This window comes from Triturus cristatus, chromosome 7 (genome assembly GCF_964204655.1).
Source record: "Triturus cristatus chromosome 7, aTriCri1.1, whole genome shotgun sequence".
Taxonomy (NCBI): Eukaryota; Metazoa; Chordata; class Amphibia; order Caudata; family Salamandridae; genus Triturus; species Triturus cristatus.
The window spans coordinates 1,782,207,322-1,782,223,128 of record NC_140590.1 but is presented as its reverse complement, the minus strand read 5'-3'; the positions used below and the strand labels follow the sequence as shown (position 1 = coordinate 1,782,223,128).

The window sequence follows — 15,807 nt, the reverse complement described above, 5'->3', positions numbered from 1 at the left end:
AACCAACCAATGCTCCAAGTTGAGGAAAAGGTGACTCGTTTCAACACCGTAAGGTGTGTATATATACATTTTTATTTTTTTTTCTTGTATTTATTTCCTTCCTGATTTTTTTATTTTTTTAATAGAAACTATTGCATTCAAATGACAATCCTAAGAAGAGCAGCCAGCACATGCTCACGACTTACCTTTCTTTAAAATATCTGCTTTATGAGGGCCTATAATATAATTCAAATTAGTGGGCGAACTTGCACTTTTCTGCAGTAGGAACAAACAGTACATTACGATAATTGCATAGGTAGGAACAACTTCCTCAGGGTATGGTAGCCCTCTTGATGTATGTGGCTTCGACATTTAAAGAAAAAAGTTAGTATCCACATGAAATACCATAAGTAAACAATGAAAAGTAAGTTTGAGAATTGTAACTGTGCCTCTCTTCCCCCGCTGCAGGCAAACACCCAGCGCATCATTGCTGCCTATGGGACTTCCGACACCATCTCGTATCATGGACGAACGCAAAGATTCCAAGCATCTCTCCAGTTACTGTCAGAAACCCCAATCCCAAGACCTCTTCCAGATCCGTCTTTCACCTACGACCTAAAAATGACCAATGTAAGTGAATTTGAAGTTCATTGACAAGTATTCATATCCGCACCGAGCCACTTATATTTGACAGAGGAATTACTTGGGCTGTGCTCCTTGGACACTGGTGGTTAAAGATTTCTGAAGACACTCTCCTGACTTTGTGCTTTGTGTAAGACAGCAATAGGTTGAGATCTATAGGTGTCAATCTATCGTAAATGCCTCAGGGTGCCTCAACAGTCTGGTGGACTGCCAAAGGATGTGGTCTCAGTCACTCGGATAGAGGACCTATCTAAGATCCCCTCCAGCCTGCCGGGATCTCTGTGCTTAGAAGGGAGTCCTCATCAGGATTGCTCTTTACAAACTACTAAAGTTCCAGCTCTGCAATATTTGTTGTACTGAAAGTAAACACCTGGGACCTCATTTACAAGAAAATGAGGTATTTGCATTGATGCACAAGTTTGCTTGCGCCTGTGTCAAATGCTCTTGCGACTTCATGGATGCACTGTATTCATAATACAGGGCTCCATGGTACACGGATTAACAGATGTGTCATAAATTTTGAGGCATCCTTTGGCGCAAAACTGACGCATTGCTGGAGTTGGTCGCTAAACTGAGGCAACTCCAGCAAAGCGCCAGAACACATAGGCGAGTCCCATTGTAAAAGCTTTGCATCAATCCTTGTGGCTGGTCTGAGCAGGCATAAGGATCTTGACAGGCAAGTCATTGAGTGACGCAGTGAAATGTAAATTTCCCTTTGCCACTTCTACATGGCTTTTTGCATGGGAATGCCTTCCCTGCACGGGGCTCAACAGATTGACGCTTTGGACCCAATGTTCCGTTTGTAGATAAGGAGCAGTATGGCTCTTCGTTGTGGCTCTTCTGCGTAAAAAAGTGACAGTGGCGGAGCAGGGGGCTTGTAAATGAGGCCCCTAAAGTAGACACAACACACTGAGTTTTCACACTGAGCGTGCGAGGCATTCAGCATTTTTAACTGCCCATGTACACCATTCATAAGCATAGGTCACTGACTTGTGAAACCAGAGCAGATGAACCAAAAGTTTGGTGAGGCAGGCCCAAACACTGACATAAGTGGTGTACTTAAACTTGTCCCTCGGGAGTCATGAGCAAGTGGAATGCTCCCAGACTGGCTGCTCATTCTCCCAGTCCTGCAGTAAGGCCACCACTGTCACTTAGGATAGGAAGCTGGAAGATTAAAAAGGAAACCACCACAGAAGTAATGCAGCTCCAATGTGCAAGCAAAGCGGCAGAACTTGTCATCTTTTCCTCTTCCCACAGTTCCCTCCTTTCTCCATTTCCCTCCTCCCGCCACCCAGTGCCCCCCTGATTTAGATCATCGAGGTTGCATTGCGATCCCATTGAGCAGGCCCTCGTGCCAGCTCCCCTTACAACAGTTCTCCTGTCCAGCTTGCCCACAGTCTGCTACCCTCTTCTGCCAGTCTACCTGCTGCCCTCTGTTTGTGCTTCCTCTGATCATTTCTTGCTCTGTATTTGCCTAACCTGCTCATTTTTCTACCCTCCATTTTGCCTTTTCTGCTGGGTTTTGCTGCCCTCTGTTTTGCCCTCTTCTACTCGGTTTTGCTTTTTCTGCGCTTTGTTTTGCCTTTTCTGCCTGCTTTTCTACCTTCTTTTCGTAGAAAAGAATAAATAGTTCCCTACATGGCAGCCATGTCACAGGAACAGATGTAGACAAATAGAGGGGAAATGGCTGACTGGTTGTTGCATGAGGAACACCAACTATGAATGACCCTGCGGAGTAACTAAAACTGAGGGCTGATTACTGAAGCTGGAGATACTGAAAAGCAGTTTGGCAGTAGATATGGTATATACCAGTGGCTGATGTCCACTATGCTGGCATGTAAGGTTGGGCGTGTTGTCCCATGGAATTAATAAAGTGTTGTTGGAGCGGGTACAAAAGTCTGTAGTTCTTGTGCTTTTCTGCACAGTGTTGCAGGTCTGTCTTGATATCATGTGGAGACCCACAGTGTTCATGTACTGTCAGCCACAGTGAAAGTGGGGCACCGCCTGCATCATGGTTGTTCCTCTTGTGTGAGCTGACGGGTGCCTCCTGGCCAGCCTCCAGAGTTTTCAGCTGTTGCAGCTTGTGTATGGAACAAAGTTGACAAATAGCAGCACTGCTGGTGTAGCCCATCAGGATCTGATGAGGAATTCCTGCAGAACAATAGTAGCCCCTTTATGGCTGCACAGGAGTTGCACCCCACCATGTGCAGGTGCAGGATTCATGCAGCACCCTAGTTGCATCACAGCAAAGGCGGTGCAAAAATCATGCAACATGTCAGTATCAGACTCACATGGGCCAATGCAGAAATCATGTAGCTCAACAGTTACAGCCCAACATAGGCCGGTGCATTTCTCAAAGGGTTCTACTGACAGATAGGGAGACCCACTGCTGTATAAGTTGCTCCTGATTTTGCGGTCTCTTGTCCACCAGAACACACCCAGCTTCTCCTCTTTGACAGTCTTTTCAGGGCCAGGCACACTCCTTCCCTTTCGCAGCAAGCTGCTGGCTTTTAGGCAGTAGGAGGGCCCTCGGCTCTTCCAGCAGAAAGGACAGACTTCAGGGTTTGTCCCCGATCTTCTGAGACTCTGGATGACGGGCCAATACCAGCACTAGTCACACAGTACTGAACGTGGAACTACAACAGTTTAGTGGTTTGTCTCCCACTTTTATATATAATATTCTGGACAGGGGGTGGCAATCCACTATCACAAACTTGTGGACTAGCTTAAAGATTTTTTTTCCAACTCTTCTTTTCAGGCTGCTCACTAGACACAGCCTTTGTTAATGTGATGCTTCTCGCAGCAGGCAGACCTGAGGCTATCTCCAATCTAGACTTCCCACAACTTGAGCACAATCAAGTAGTGTTTCTGCACTTGGCTTTTGTCATTTTGTCTGCAGCAGTATTCAGAGAGACAGGTCATCTCTGGCCTGGAAGATTCCATAACTATTAAAGTTGAAAATGTAACCAACCCTTAACATTCTCATCAACCAAATAGCAGTAGTCAGGAGGAAGTTATTGGCACCCCCGTGCGAACACAAACCTTTATGGAATTACATAAGGTAGCCCCTTCTCCATTCTCCCCACTTCAGTGTCTAGTTTGTTGTTCTCCAGCCACAGGAAAGTATATGGTACACTTTCACTTTCAAAATGGATCCCATTGGATTCAAAAATTGGGGTCACTCAGTCATACAGCAACGCATGTATTGCACATGCACTGTGCATGAGTCTGACATACACACCATATGCCAGGGCGTGATTCTGGGTCATAACATGACAGCAGAACTTTACATGAGAGGGACCAGTAAGGCACCTCCTCACTGAGTAAGCAAAAGATCTAGTCACACTAGAAATAACAAAACACAATAACAGCCAGATGTGCTGCATTCAGGACATACTACGAGGGCGAACATAGGCAGGGCATGCAAAGAAAGCATGGGATGCACTTTTCTCAAGACCGTTACACACTGGACTGCCAGCTGCTCCTCTGGCTGACCATTTAGAGGTAAACCATCTCCGAGGTGGGGCATCTACTCTAAATAGAAAGTATAGCTTCCCATCCGTTGGCGAAGTAACGTAATCCCAGAACTGCTCAAAGCCACAAAAAGACTTAAAGTCAAGAAATTAAACAAAGCGTGGTACTGACAGCCTTTAAACATCATTCACCAATGCATAGGGCCAATGCTGCAGATGTGGGACTTTTTATAAGGGAAACCGCTAACAGCTGCAAACTCCCATACTTGGGGGGAATGCCAAATCATACAAAATCTCCTTGATGTAGAAGAACCAAGTGGCTTTACTAAAGTTGTCAGACTCAATTACATCCTACAGCACAGTGGCATAATGGGTTTAATTGGCAAATTCTGAAGTACTCCAGATTGCAAAAGTAGCCCACCAGCCCGTTTGCTCCCATGTCCATAAATAGGTGACACAAAGGGGTGCTAGAAGGAAGAAAAGCAAGAGTTTTCAGGAATTTGTTTTCCAATCTAGGTAGTTCCTTAACATTAGAAAAGCCCCACAGTTCAGCCCCATAGAGGGCTGAACCCAGGGCCGAACCCTCATAACTTGTGAGCGCAGGTGCAATAGGTTTAGTAAACGAGACAGTGCTCTTTAAGAATTGCACCCACAATCTGTTTATGCTTTGACTTTAATAATGGTGGGCTTCCAGGACATACCAGAAGAAATCGTCCCACCCAAGTAGGTGAAAGAATCCACCTTCTCAAGCGGTACACCCTCCAAGACTAAATCCCTTTTATGCAATTGTTGTGGGTTAAATGACAGTAGTTTAGTATGTGATGTATTGATCTAAAGACCATGCGCGTGGCAAAGCTTGTCAAAGCGAGACCAAGGTTTCTGTAGCCCGCTCGGGGTTTTGGAGATCAATAAGGTGTCAGCGAATAAAAGGACTGGAGTTTTAACAGTGGCAAGTCGAGGGGCATCCATATCCACCTGGGACCGAAAGTGCACAATTTTGTCAATATATAATAACAGTGTTGACGCCAGTACACAACCCTGGTGAACGCCTATGGAAAACTGGCCCTGTGCCTCCCACTTAATTCATGCAAAGTTGCCATCATGTAAACCTATCACTTTGGGATTGCCAAAGATAGGACAGATAACCATCTCAAATGCGGATTTTAAATTGAACAAAGCCAAATAAAGGTTGCCTTAGTCAATTACTACCATCCCCCAATATACCAGGAAATATCGAAAGGCCTGGTCAATAGTAGAATTACTTTTGAGAGTCAGCTTGGAAGGGGCTAAGAACATCATTCTCGAGGATCCAATCCTGGATAGAACGCAACTACAATCCTGGATAGAACGCAACTACAAAGAACATTATGAAGACAGTCTATTAAACTAAAGGTCTGTAATTGCCTGGTTGGGATCTATCACCGTTTTTATGGATCAGAAGTACTACAGCTCCATTACACATCTGGGATGAGCGCACCCTCCGCAATAGCATTTGCAATAAGTAATATATCTAGGCCAAGCTTCCGTATCGGAAAGAAATTCATCAACTGGGACACTGTCTGGCCCAGCAGCCCTGGCTCTCGCAATAGCAATTAGAGATTCGACAATATCGGAGATATCAAACATAGGTGTGCTGTATTTTGACGGAAATATAGCCAGAGAAACACCCTGAAGAGAATCTGTAGTATCGTCCTGATATAGGTTCTGAGAAGAACAGTTATACTAGGGACACACTTTAGAACTATGCTTCTTCGTAGGTGTACTGGTGATAGTAAAATGAGTTAGTATACATTTGGAAAAAGCCTTATGAAAACAGGTAGTTTGATCTACATTAAGGGTTTGGCCTTCCTCAATTTGTAAGAACTTCTTGAAGATCATTACTTATAACAGAGTATCCGGACATGCTACCATCTGGAGCCATTTTAGTTTTGCATATCAGATGACCGTACACTATCCCTAGTGTAAAAAATGGAACCAGGATCAGGAAGGTGGTTGTCAGAAAGGGCCAGCATTGTCCGGGATAGGGGATTGTGGTCACTTTCTGACCTCTTTAATAAGACCATTTCAAAGACTAGTGACCGCAGCCTTAAGTCGACTGGATGTAGTCACTTAGGCTTGTATAGTTTGATTCATTGAACGTGTGAGCCCCTTTGAGATCCGATTTTGTTTGGCCATTAACAGGCGTAAGTCCTAGTTCAACTTCAGCTTGTATCCATCTATTAATGGGAGGAATATCCAAGATGGGCAGCTCCTACTGTGTCCTCTTCGCTAGTTAGCTGGACAGCTTCAATAAACAGGCTAAAGTTGTATTAAATTACTTGCCAAGATGAGGAGATATTGGTTAAAAATTGGGTCTCTAGTTGGCAGTGATTTATCACCCTGTCCAAGCAGGGACCCTCACTGTAGTCAGGGTAAGTAGGTTACACACCTGAGAGAAACCCAGCTCACCCCCTTGGTAGCTTGGCACAGAGCAGTCAGGCTTATTCTAGAGGCAATTAATAAAGTATTTGTACACACAGTGACAACACAAATGCACTCCACACCAGTTTAGAAAAAAAGCCAGTATTTATCGGAGTAAAACAAGACTAAAATGTCAAATCCAACATACACAAAGCTGGATACTAATTTTCAAAGATTAAATGCTGTTATAGTGCTTAAACACTAGCTTCACAGTTCAGTTCCAACAGCAATGGAGTACCTGCTGGCTTGTGAGTCACATTGACACTGGTTACAGTACCTTGAATAACGATGAGAAACAAAGACTTTGCATGGCGCCAGGGAGGTGAGGCATCACTGAAGAAGGTGCAGCGTCCGTTCCATACTGCTACAGGGGAAGTGAGGTATCAGTTCCTTACTTCTAGGCAAGTGAGGTGATGTATTGGTTCCTTACTGTTGCAGGGGAGGTGATATGGCATTGGTTTTGAGGCGTCGGTTCCTTACAATGGTGAGGGGTCGATGAAGCTCGGAAGGTCAAGCTGCGAGGCATTGACTTTGCAGTGTGGCTGTCACACTGCGTGGCCACAGGTGCTGCGGTGGAGTTGGGTGTCACGGACATTAGTGACGCGGAATTGGGAACTCAAACTGTGGCGGGAGCTCAGGAGCGATGCTGTGGCATCATGCAGGAGTTGTAAGGTGCTGTCATTGCACTCAAGCAGAGACCACGGCTCTGGTGCCGGCAGCCGTGCTCTATCGGAGAGTGGCACTGGGTCTGAAGTCACACTGGAAGACAGGATCAGTTTCATCTTGATGAACACAGCAAACTAACTTCCAACGGCCCATGAACTGGATTTGGGACCACTTGGCAAGAAAGGACTCCCAGCAGAGGAGCCCAGCTGCTGCAGGTGAAGTCTTTGCTGCCCCTGTGACTTCTTAACAGAAGGCAAGCTCAACTCCATCCGTTGGAGAATCTTGGAACAGGATGTAAAAAGCAAAGTCCAGTCCTTTCACTCCCAGGACAGAAGCAGCAAGTAGCAGGCCAAAACAGTAAAGTATCCGTTCCACCTGACCGCTATGTAGCTTTTTCCTTGCATAATGTCCTCAACCTATAAGTATTTTGAGTGCATGGTGACAGAGGTCCAGTACTTCGATCAATCTGAACCTTTGAAGTAGGAAAACTTCAAAGGAAAGTCTTTGTAGTGTATAAGACCATGCCCTTCCATACCCTGGCTCCAGACACACTACAGGGTGATGGAAACTGCTTTGTGTGAGGACAGGCACAGTCCTATTCAAGTGTCAGTGCCCACTCCTCCCACCACTCTGGTTCAGGAAGACCCATCAGCCTGATGATGGGCCATCAGGTTAGGCAGGGCACACCTCTGCTCCCTTTGTGTGACAGTCTACAGTGAATGCACAAACAGCCCAACTGTCATCCTGACACATGCGTTTATTCAGACAAGCAGGGGCACAGAATGGTTAAAGCAAGAAAATGCCAACTTTCTAAAAGTGGCATTTTCAGACCTGAAATTTAAAAGCCAACTTTACTAAAAGATATATTTTTTAATTGTTCAGAGACACCAAACTTGAATTTTCTATCAGTACCCAATTGGAAGATGCACTTGTAAGATGTTACAAGGCAGCTTCAATTCTAACCTATGGTGAAAAACGAAATGGCCTGGTCTGTGGATACGATCCACAGACCATGTCTCTTCAAACAAACAGATGTTGTGATCCTCAATAAGTCTGTCCCAATCGGAGATGACCCCTCTGGATCCAAGTCAGCTATGTTCCAGGAGACCAGAGATGGCATAGTGTGTCACTGTTGCAGATGCCTTAATTAAGCCATGATCTTGAATAGGCTCTATTGTGGTGTGCATGTCACTAATAATAAGTCTCAAGAATATTTGAAACAGCAGGATTTGGCTCAACTAGTGAGCGAGTTGGGGTTAAGCCAGGCCTCGGGTAATCTGGGACATAGTAAAGGTCAGATGCCCCACTTTCTTCTAATGTAAGAGTAAGAAGGATAGCATTAGCAATGGCTGTTTGGTGGGCGTGCAGATTGCACCCCAGATTAAATCAATATAACCAAGACGTGAGGTGCTGGTTGAAGAAACCAAACCAGACTGTGTAGAGCAGGTATTGTGGACCAGCTCAGAATACTTGACCTGGATGTTTGAATGGCTTGGGGGACAAGTCCTGATATCAAGAGCCACCATATTGGCACCCATGGCCTTGCCCCTAAAGGTTAATTCAACCGTGTCGTATTTAGAATTGGCATTGACTAATCTTTTGGCACAAATATCACCTCTAAGAACACTATAAACCTGTCGATTTTTCTCTCCTTGTTTGGTGGACCATTATTAGTTGCATGAGAGGTAAGAGGAGTAAACCTAAATTGCACAACACAATAACAATGTAACCAATTAGTCACACAATACTGATGGGACTACTGAACAAAGTTAAATGGTTTTATTACAGACTCTGAAACAAACTGATGTAGATGGGTCTCAAAAGCATGTTATAGACATAGGTTTACAAAAATCAATCCAAATCTCCTGATGAAATGCAGTCTAAACAATCGGAAGCACTCCAAAAACTCGGAGGCTGCAATACAGAAGATGAGACCGAGAATCTGAAGGTATATTTGGAGAATTTCGTTGCCCTACCTAGTGATTTGTACCTCTAATAAAATCTAACTTGGTCTACTCTATACTATCTTCCGCAGAACCCTAATAAACTATGGGAAGCAAGGAACCGGTTTCAGCATGACAGTCTTTTGTAAAAGTACTCCAAATCTAGAGAGTATGGCATGAAGCTACACAGTGGAAGGAATCGCATAAGAGGTCTGCACCTCGTGAAATCCTAAAGGTCTCTGCTCTCTAAAGATACAACATCTATTAGCACACAAAGCATTCAAGGTAACCAGTGTCGTTTTCTAGTACATTTCCATTGTTTGTAGAATTTAGCAACAGCCAGTTCTTCTCCCATACTTCCAATGGAACACATTGGATTGTCCTTGAGCGTCCCTTCTCCAGCCTGAACTCTTCTCCCACCTCATTAACACGTCTTCTGCTTGCCAAGAATTCCTCCCGTACCTTACTATCGCTACAAACAACAATAAATGCCTTGCTCTAACTACCGAAGCCTTGTATCGGCACCTGCAGAGGAGAGAACATTCAAGCAAACCATACTCACATGAAAGTTGGACATTAAAATTCAGAAGCTTAAGGCCTGTGTTTATGCTAAATTTGCATGGCAGTTAGAGTGCGCTTATTATTTGAATATATGTGCATGCGCATTCATAATCGATGCATATAAAATATCATGTAGAATAAATCATGACTACATCTAATTGTGTTACATTAAAAAAATTTCTAGAACTATAAAAAAACTACATTTCTAGTCACCATTAGAATGCACACATTAAAGGATTCTACTAAGTTTTATCATGGAGCTTTTCAGAAATACATTCAAAATCCCTCTTGTGTATTAGAAAGTTAGAACACACGAAATGAGAAGAAATGTTAATTTACATACCATAAATAAGTGACATGTAAGGGCGGAGCCAAATTAAGCAGCTCCATCTCGAATGACTGAATGACGGCCTATGACATACAGGATCCAATGGTTCACTTTATTTTAGTTGGAGTCCTCCCCTTCATAGCTAGCGTGGCGAATCAACTTAGGTACATTAGTCATCGTAATGGAATCTGTGGGACTATGGCTGGAGCACAAGCTAGCCTAGAAGGACAGGCATGAGGCATCCTGTAAGAAAGAGGCCTGTCGGATATAACGCGACCAACCTGAACACTAGGGAACTGTGGCTAAGTGTGCTAGTAGCTTGCCTGCATTGCCTCGATGCCCACATACCTAACAGAACACCGACCCTGGTTTATAGGATGGGAAAGCCCGTAGCTGATTTAGATGGCACAGCTGAAGATGGAATAACAAGTGAGTAAAGATTCTTGGCCATTCTTGACAATATGCTGCATTGTCACTGTTTTAAAGAATTAGACAAAAGTAGAATCATTGACTTTAATTCCCCCCCCCCCCCCCCACCTCAGCCTTTAGATCTTATATAAACAAAATATAGTGAGTCTGTTCAGTACTAAAAAAGGCAGACCAGGTAGGTGCAGGAGTGATACACTTGGAAATGTCAGAAGAGGCCTGTTTCTTTTGTCAAGACACACAACGGCTCAAAGCGATTACTACATGGAAAAACATAGTTGGAGGAGAGCCACAGAGCCAAATAACTCGGACCATTCAGAAGGTTTTTCAGGCTTGTCTGATATGGTAGCTACAAGCCCCTGCATTGATGATCTCTTGAAAATCCCTGGTATTGCTTTTGCTTGCTCTGGGGATTGGAAGTGGGTGGGCTGGTGGTACACAATGAGAGAGGTTGAAGCTGGAGCAAGTATCGCCTCGCATTCGACAAAGTTGTCAATCTGATCAATGACACAATTCTCACCAGATTCTTTTAGATTTTTTTGTTTTACAGGGGCCATTACCTCCCTCTATAACCTTTCTTTTACCCATAATCAATAATTACTTAGCGATTTTATCAAAAATAAACGCTCCCACCAAGATCTAGCACAATATTTTCCCAGAAGCAGCACTTGAGTCAAAGCGACAGGTCAACAAGTTTTAAGGCAAAGTGAACGAATAATATGGCACGCAATCCCATTCAGAGAAGCTTGAAACTGTTCAAAAGGTGGTCCAGCCCAGCCTCCTCCAGACTGCCTGCACATGTCCCATGCATCGAGACCACGCTGCGCTTTATAGCGCTGTCCGATAAAGATGAGGCAGTTAAGGTTGGTGGCACTTCACCCAACACAATCCCAGCTCCCTCTCAGTGAAATGAGACCCTTCAGCAGCACTTCAGGGGCTGGAATGAACAGTGACAGGCCACCAATACAGAGAGACCATGGTGCGCTTTCTAGCGCTGTCAGATTAGGATGAGACCGCAAGGGTTAATGGAACATGTGGTCACCAGCAGCCCAGGCCTTGGTTGCCTCACCTGATAGAGGTTCAGGCTCCCTCTCAGTGAAATGAAGCACTTCAGCAGAGTTCCAGGAGCTGGAGAAAATATGCTAGGCCCTTTTTCACGACTATTGTATCCTATTTGTAATTTCATTAGTATCGCACTTACTATCCTAACAAGGCCCTCAAGCACTTTACAGTGGGCAGCACTACACCTGATCTCATGGTTCGTGTTTATTTTAATGGTTCTCATCAGTGGTTACTGATCTTAATGTTATTTGGATGAGTTTAAGTTAAAAGGAGTATGGTGAGATCATTAGTGTGAGCTTATGCAAATGGAAGGTAGTGAGTCCATAGGCTAGAGGATGGTATTTATTGTTAGATTGAATGAATGGTTACACATAAGGGGAGTTTGTGATAAGAGGCAGAGGAGTTTGCAGAAATAGAGTAGGAGTGAGCCAAACAGGCATGCAGCAGAGTAGCCTATACTCAAACATTAAGGGTTGGAGGACAAGAAGCAGATCATTTGATAGAAAGGAACTATCAATAGATATAGTTCAAGGACATTTCTATGTAGGGTTTTATGAATATAGTAAAGGAAGGGTCTCTTTGCAATAGCGTGCAGTGTTAGGATGTTTGAAATTTTGAGTTTTCCACTCAAGTTGCAGGAATCCGTAGAGTGATTTAAAACAGACACTATGAGATAGGCATACAATAGAGTAGTCTATACTCGGACAATAACGCCTGCAGGATATGAAGGGCTAGGAGTCTAAGTTCTCCACCCAGCCACCTTTTATAAATGTATCCCTTAACCGATGGTTTCCCTCCGTCTGGAAATGACGAAATACCAGTCATGCCTGGAACTCTCTTGAGTTTGGCTGGCTTCAACAACTCGTGTTGCTCCGGAAGTTGGAGAGATCAAGAGTGAAAAACCAAATCGTGCCTCTTTTGCTCCATTGGCAAAGTCTCCGCTCTGACCAGTTCTTGTTCCTGTGAGAAGAAAACTATGACTGTCTCACCAGTTGCGCCAGTGTTCTGGAAAATTGTACCTGGAACCCTCAAGCATTTGTAGCATCTTTTGCAAACACTTGTAACTTATAAAACAGTTTGGTATTTCTCCCATCTCTACTTGAGAAAAATAAATGAGGCTCACCATTATAAACTCCTGTGATGTTTCCTGAATCGCACACAGCCTCTTAGCATGTGACTTGCATGCTGGCTCCATTCCGAGACACTCTTGACCTATGATGTACCCCTGACTTATGTCGGCCAGAAACCATCTATAGCCTTTTTGAGCCTCTTGAAATTCCACCCAGAATTTAGCTACCGACTGCACCAAACCAGGGGCATTCCACACCAAGGAAATTGTGCGCCTGTTTATCAATTATGTTTCTCATTCTATTCTGAGTTTACAAACTAACCTTTTCAGCAGGGACCTGCCCGTGACCCATGATAGAATGGTAGCTATCATTGAATCCTGACACACGCCTACAAGGCCCTAAATGACCGGGGACCAGCATATATTAACCACCACCTGAAATTTCAAAAAACTCTCTCCCTCCCTCCTGGAGGAATTTAGAAGGGGATTTGAGACCTGTTTTTTCGGCTAAGACCAGCATACCACAGTGCCCAGATACCGTCGGGGGTAAAGCGCAGTGCTTTATAAATGATTGCTTGAAGTAAAAAAAAAAATCTTGTTCCTGTGATGGAAATCTAACTCTTGCAAACACTGGTCCTGAGATTCCTTCCAGTTTAAGTCTGTCTTCCCTTTCTAGACTTATGCTGTGATCGCCTGCTGCTGCAACTTCAACACGTTCCTTAGACATCCCTGTCCTGCTCAGAGCATGCATTCTGTTATGGAAATTTGGATTTCCCAGGGGTCACATCCTCCCTTTTCATAGGCCTAGGTAGCAGATGTGCAAGAAAAATACCTTCTTGAGGCATTCAAAACAATCCACATGGAACTCAGATCCTCTCCTCTGTCATTGTGATTGTGCACACTAATTGCTCTTCACTGTGGCAACATTTGACTCACCAGGATTTTCTTTATTTGGAATGGGAGGGAGTGAGGCCTTAGCACATCTTTCACCACTGTGAGCTGCTCATTGTACAATTACATCTTGTGTCTTGGTGATATCAAAGCTTCTCTGAGCTATCACAGCCATCCAGGTACTGTGCTTCTGTTATTGCAGTATGTGACATCCAGGTCAAGGGCAAATCTTTCCAACACAGCACAAGGTACTGAAATATTACCCATGGCACATCAAAGGAAACCAACTGCAACTCTATACTGTGGTTTACTATGTAGGCCAAAACCAGCCAGACACATTCCCTGGTGTTCACCCCATGACAGAAGGGCATCTATAGCACAGTCCTCAACACTACAAGGTTGACTGCTAAAAGAGAACCATATCGCGGAGTGACACTAATCGGAGAAAAAAAAGCACAGCATAAAATTTCTGTCTCCAAGGGGTTCACACTTAGTCTGACCTGCTGAAGCACACTCAGTGAAGCGGTGGAAACATGCACACACGGGAGAAGAGGAACTCTCAGCCACTCCCCATCAGTCTTGCATGCACAGGAGGAAGCAGCGTAGTGACACATCCATTCTGATTGCCAGTTCTCACTGCATTGAAATCGACCAGCACCCTGTCCAGTTCAGCCCTACCGGAATGTACCAGTCCCAAATATATCCTGTGCCCCATGCCGGGGCACGGTCTATGACTGGCAGAACAGGTACACACTGCAAGGGTTGAAACCAAGAGTTGAAGCATGCAGCACATCACTATGAGAGGCAAAGACCGGCTAAAACGGATGCCTATAGATATGACTGCTTTGACACAAATATCCTTGCATCTACGATATGGTGCCTTGGTAAACAGATATACTTGCAACTATAACTGTGAATGTTTGAATAAAGACGCATACATTTCCATAAAAGACCACTGCAACGTCCAATACAAATGCTATGCAAAACAGGCTGCCTAGCACCACTCCCAATCTTCGCACCATGGGGTAGAGGTACATAGCCCAGTCCAGCCTTATTTATTTTGAAGGTTTTGTATAGCGCGAACAAGGCCCTTACCGGTATCAGCGCTTTACTGGGTAGATGTGAGTAAAACAAACCAGCACAGTAAAATGTAGGTGAATCTCATACAAACAGGTGACTAATAACTAGCAAATATAATACGGGTAAATATAAATAGATCAGATATATTTGGCCATGAGAATAGCTTTCACTTTTTTGAAAAATGCAGTAGAAGGATTCTTTCTTGTTTCTGGGGGCAAAGCATTCCAAATCCTGGGAGCCATTCCGGAGAAGGACCGGTTGTATGTTTTCTTCTTGACAAATCGTTGCGGCGTCAGTAGAAGATTATTGGAGCTCCTGGTGGATCTATTCCCACGAGCACTAACTTCTGAGCTAGATAACTCCGTTTTGTGATGTAATGCCTTGTGTCATGCAAGAGATTTTCAGATTAATTCTAGCCTTGAAAGGTAACAAGTTGAGGGCTCGAAGGTCAGGGGAGATAGATCTCAGATCATACGTTATACCAAAATTATGCCTGCTTGATGCAAAGTGTTAAACACTATCTGCACTACAAGCACTATTTGTGCCAAGGGGACATGCTCTAATATTTTGACTATTGTGGTATGTTGTATGATCTTTCTAGAGAAAGTTCATCAGTGGCTTATGCCACGGACATATTATGCCCACTTATGATTGCCTGGGATAGAATATCACAGAACCAAGGTTTTACGACCTTTCATAGATACCCAAATGTATGCCCACCAAAGATGTGGACAACTATTACAAGTGGGAAACTGGGGTCTGTCGCATGTCGAGTGATGTTTCACTGAGGACAAAATATAACTTTCCTGACCTGCAAGCAAGATCTTACTATTGACAAGACTGAAAGCTTATATCACCGCAGACTGTCACTGTGCATTATCTTCAGTCAACAGAGGCAGACACAAGAGATCTGATGCCATTTGAAAATATTTTCTGAACATGCATTACTACAACAAAACTGATATCAAACATTCATGAGGTACGGAGTCACATTATTAAAACTCCTAAACGGTCATGTATGGCCAGGTGGGGAAAATATTGGGAGAGTGAAGAACACATGAACAAAAGCAAATATTATGGAGAAGCATACAGGACAGGATATGCAGTGTTCAAAATAGAAGATCTAGTACAAAATGATGTGTAATTGATATGGAACACTCTATGTACTCATACACGTGCCTAATTTTCAACCAATAATGCTAGCAACTGTGTTTGAGAGGAACAAAC

General features: G+C 44.0%; 1 protein-coding gene across 1 annotated transcript in view; it reads left to right on the top strand.

Annotated features, from left to right (window-relative positions):
- The window catches only part of LOC146813100 (DBH-like monooxygenase protein 2), a 99,243-nt gene that overhangs the window by 14,692 nt on the left and 68,744 nt on the right, over positions 1-15,807 (top strand). The window contains exon 3 of the mRNA XM_085620077.1: positions 448-609. Within this exon, the coding sequence (XP_085476203.1) occupies positions 448-609 (162 nt within the window). The remainder of the gene's footprint in view (positions 1-447; positions 610-15,807) is intronic.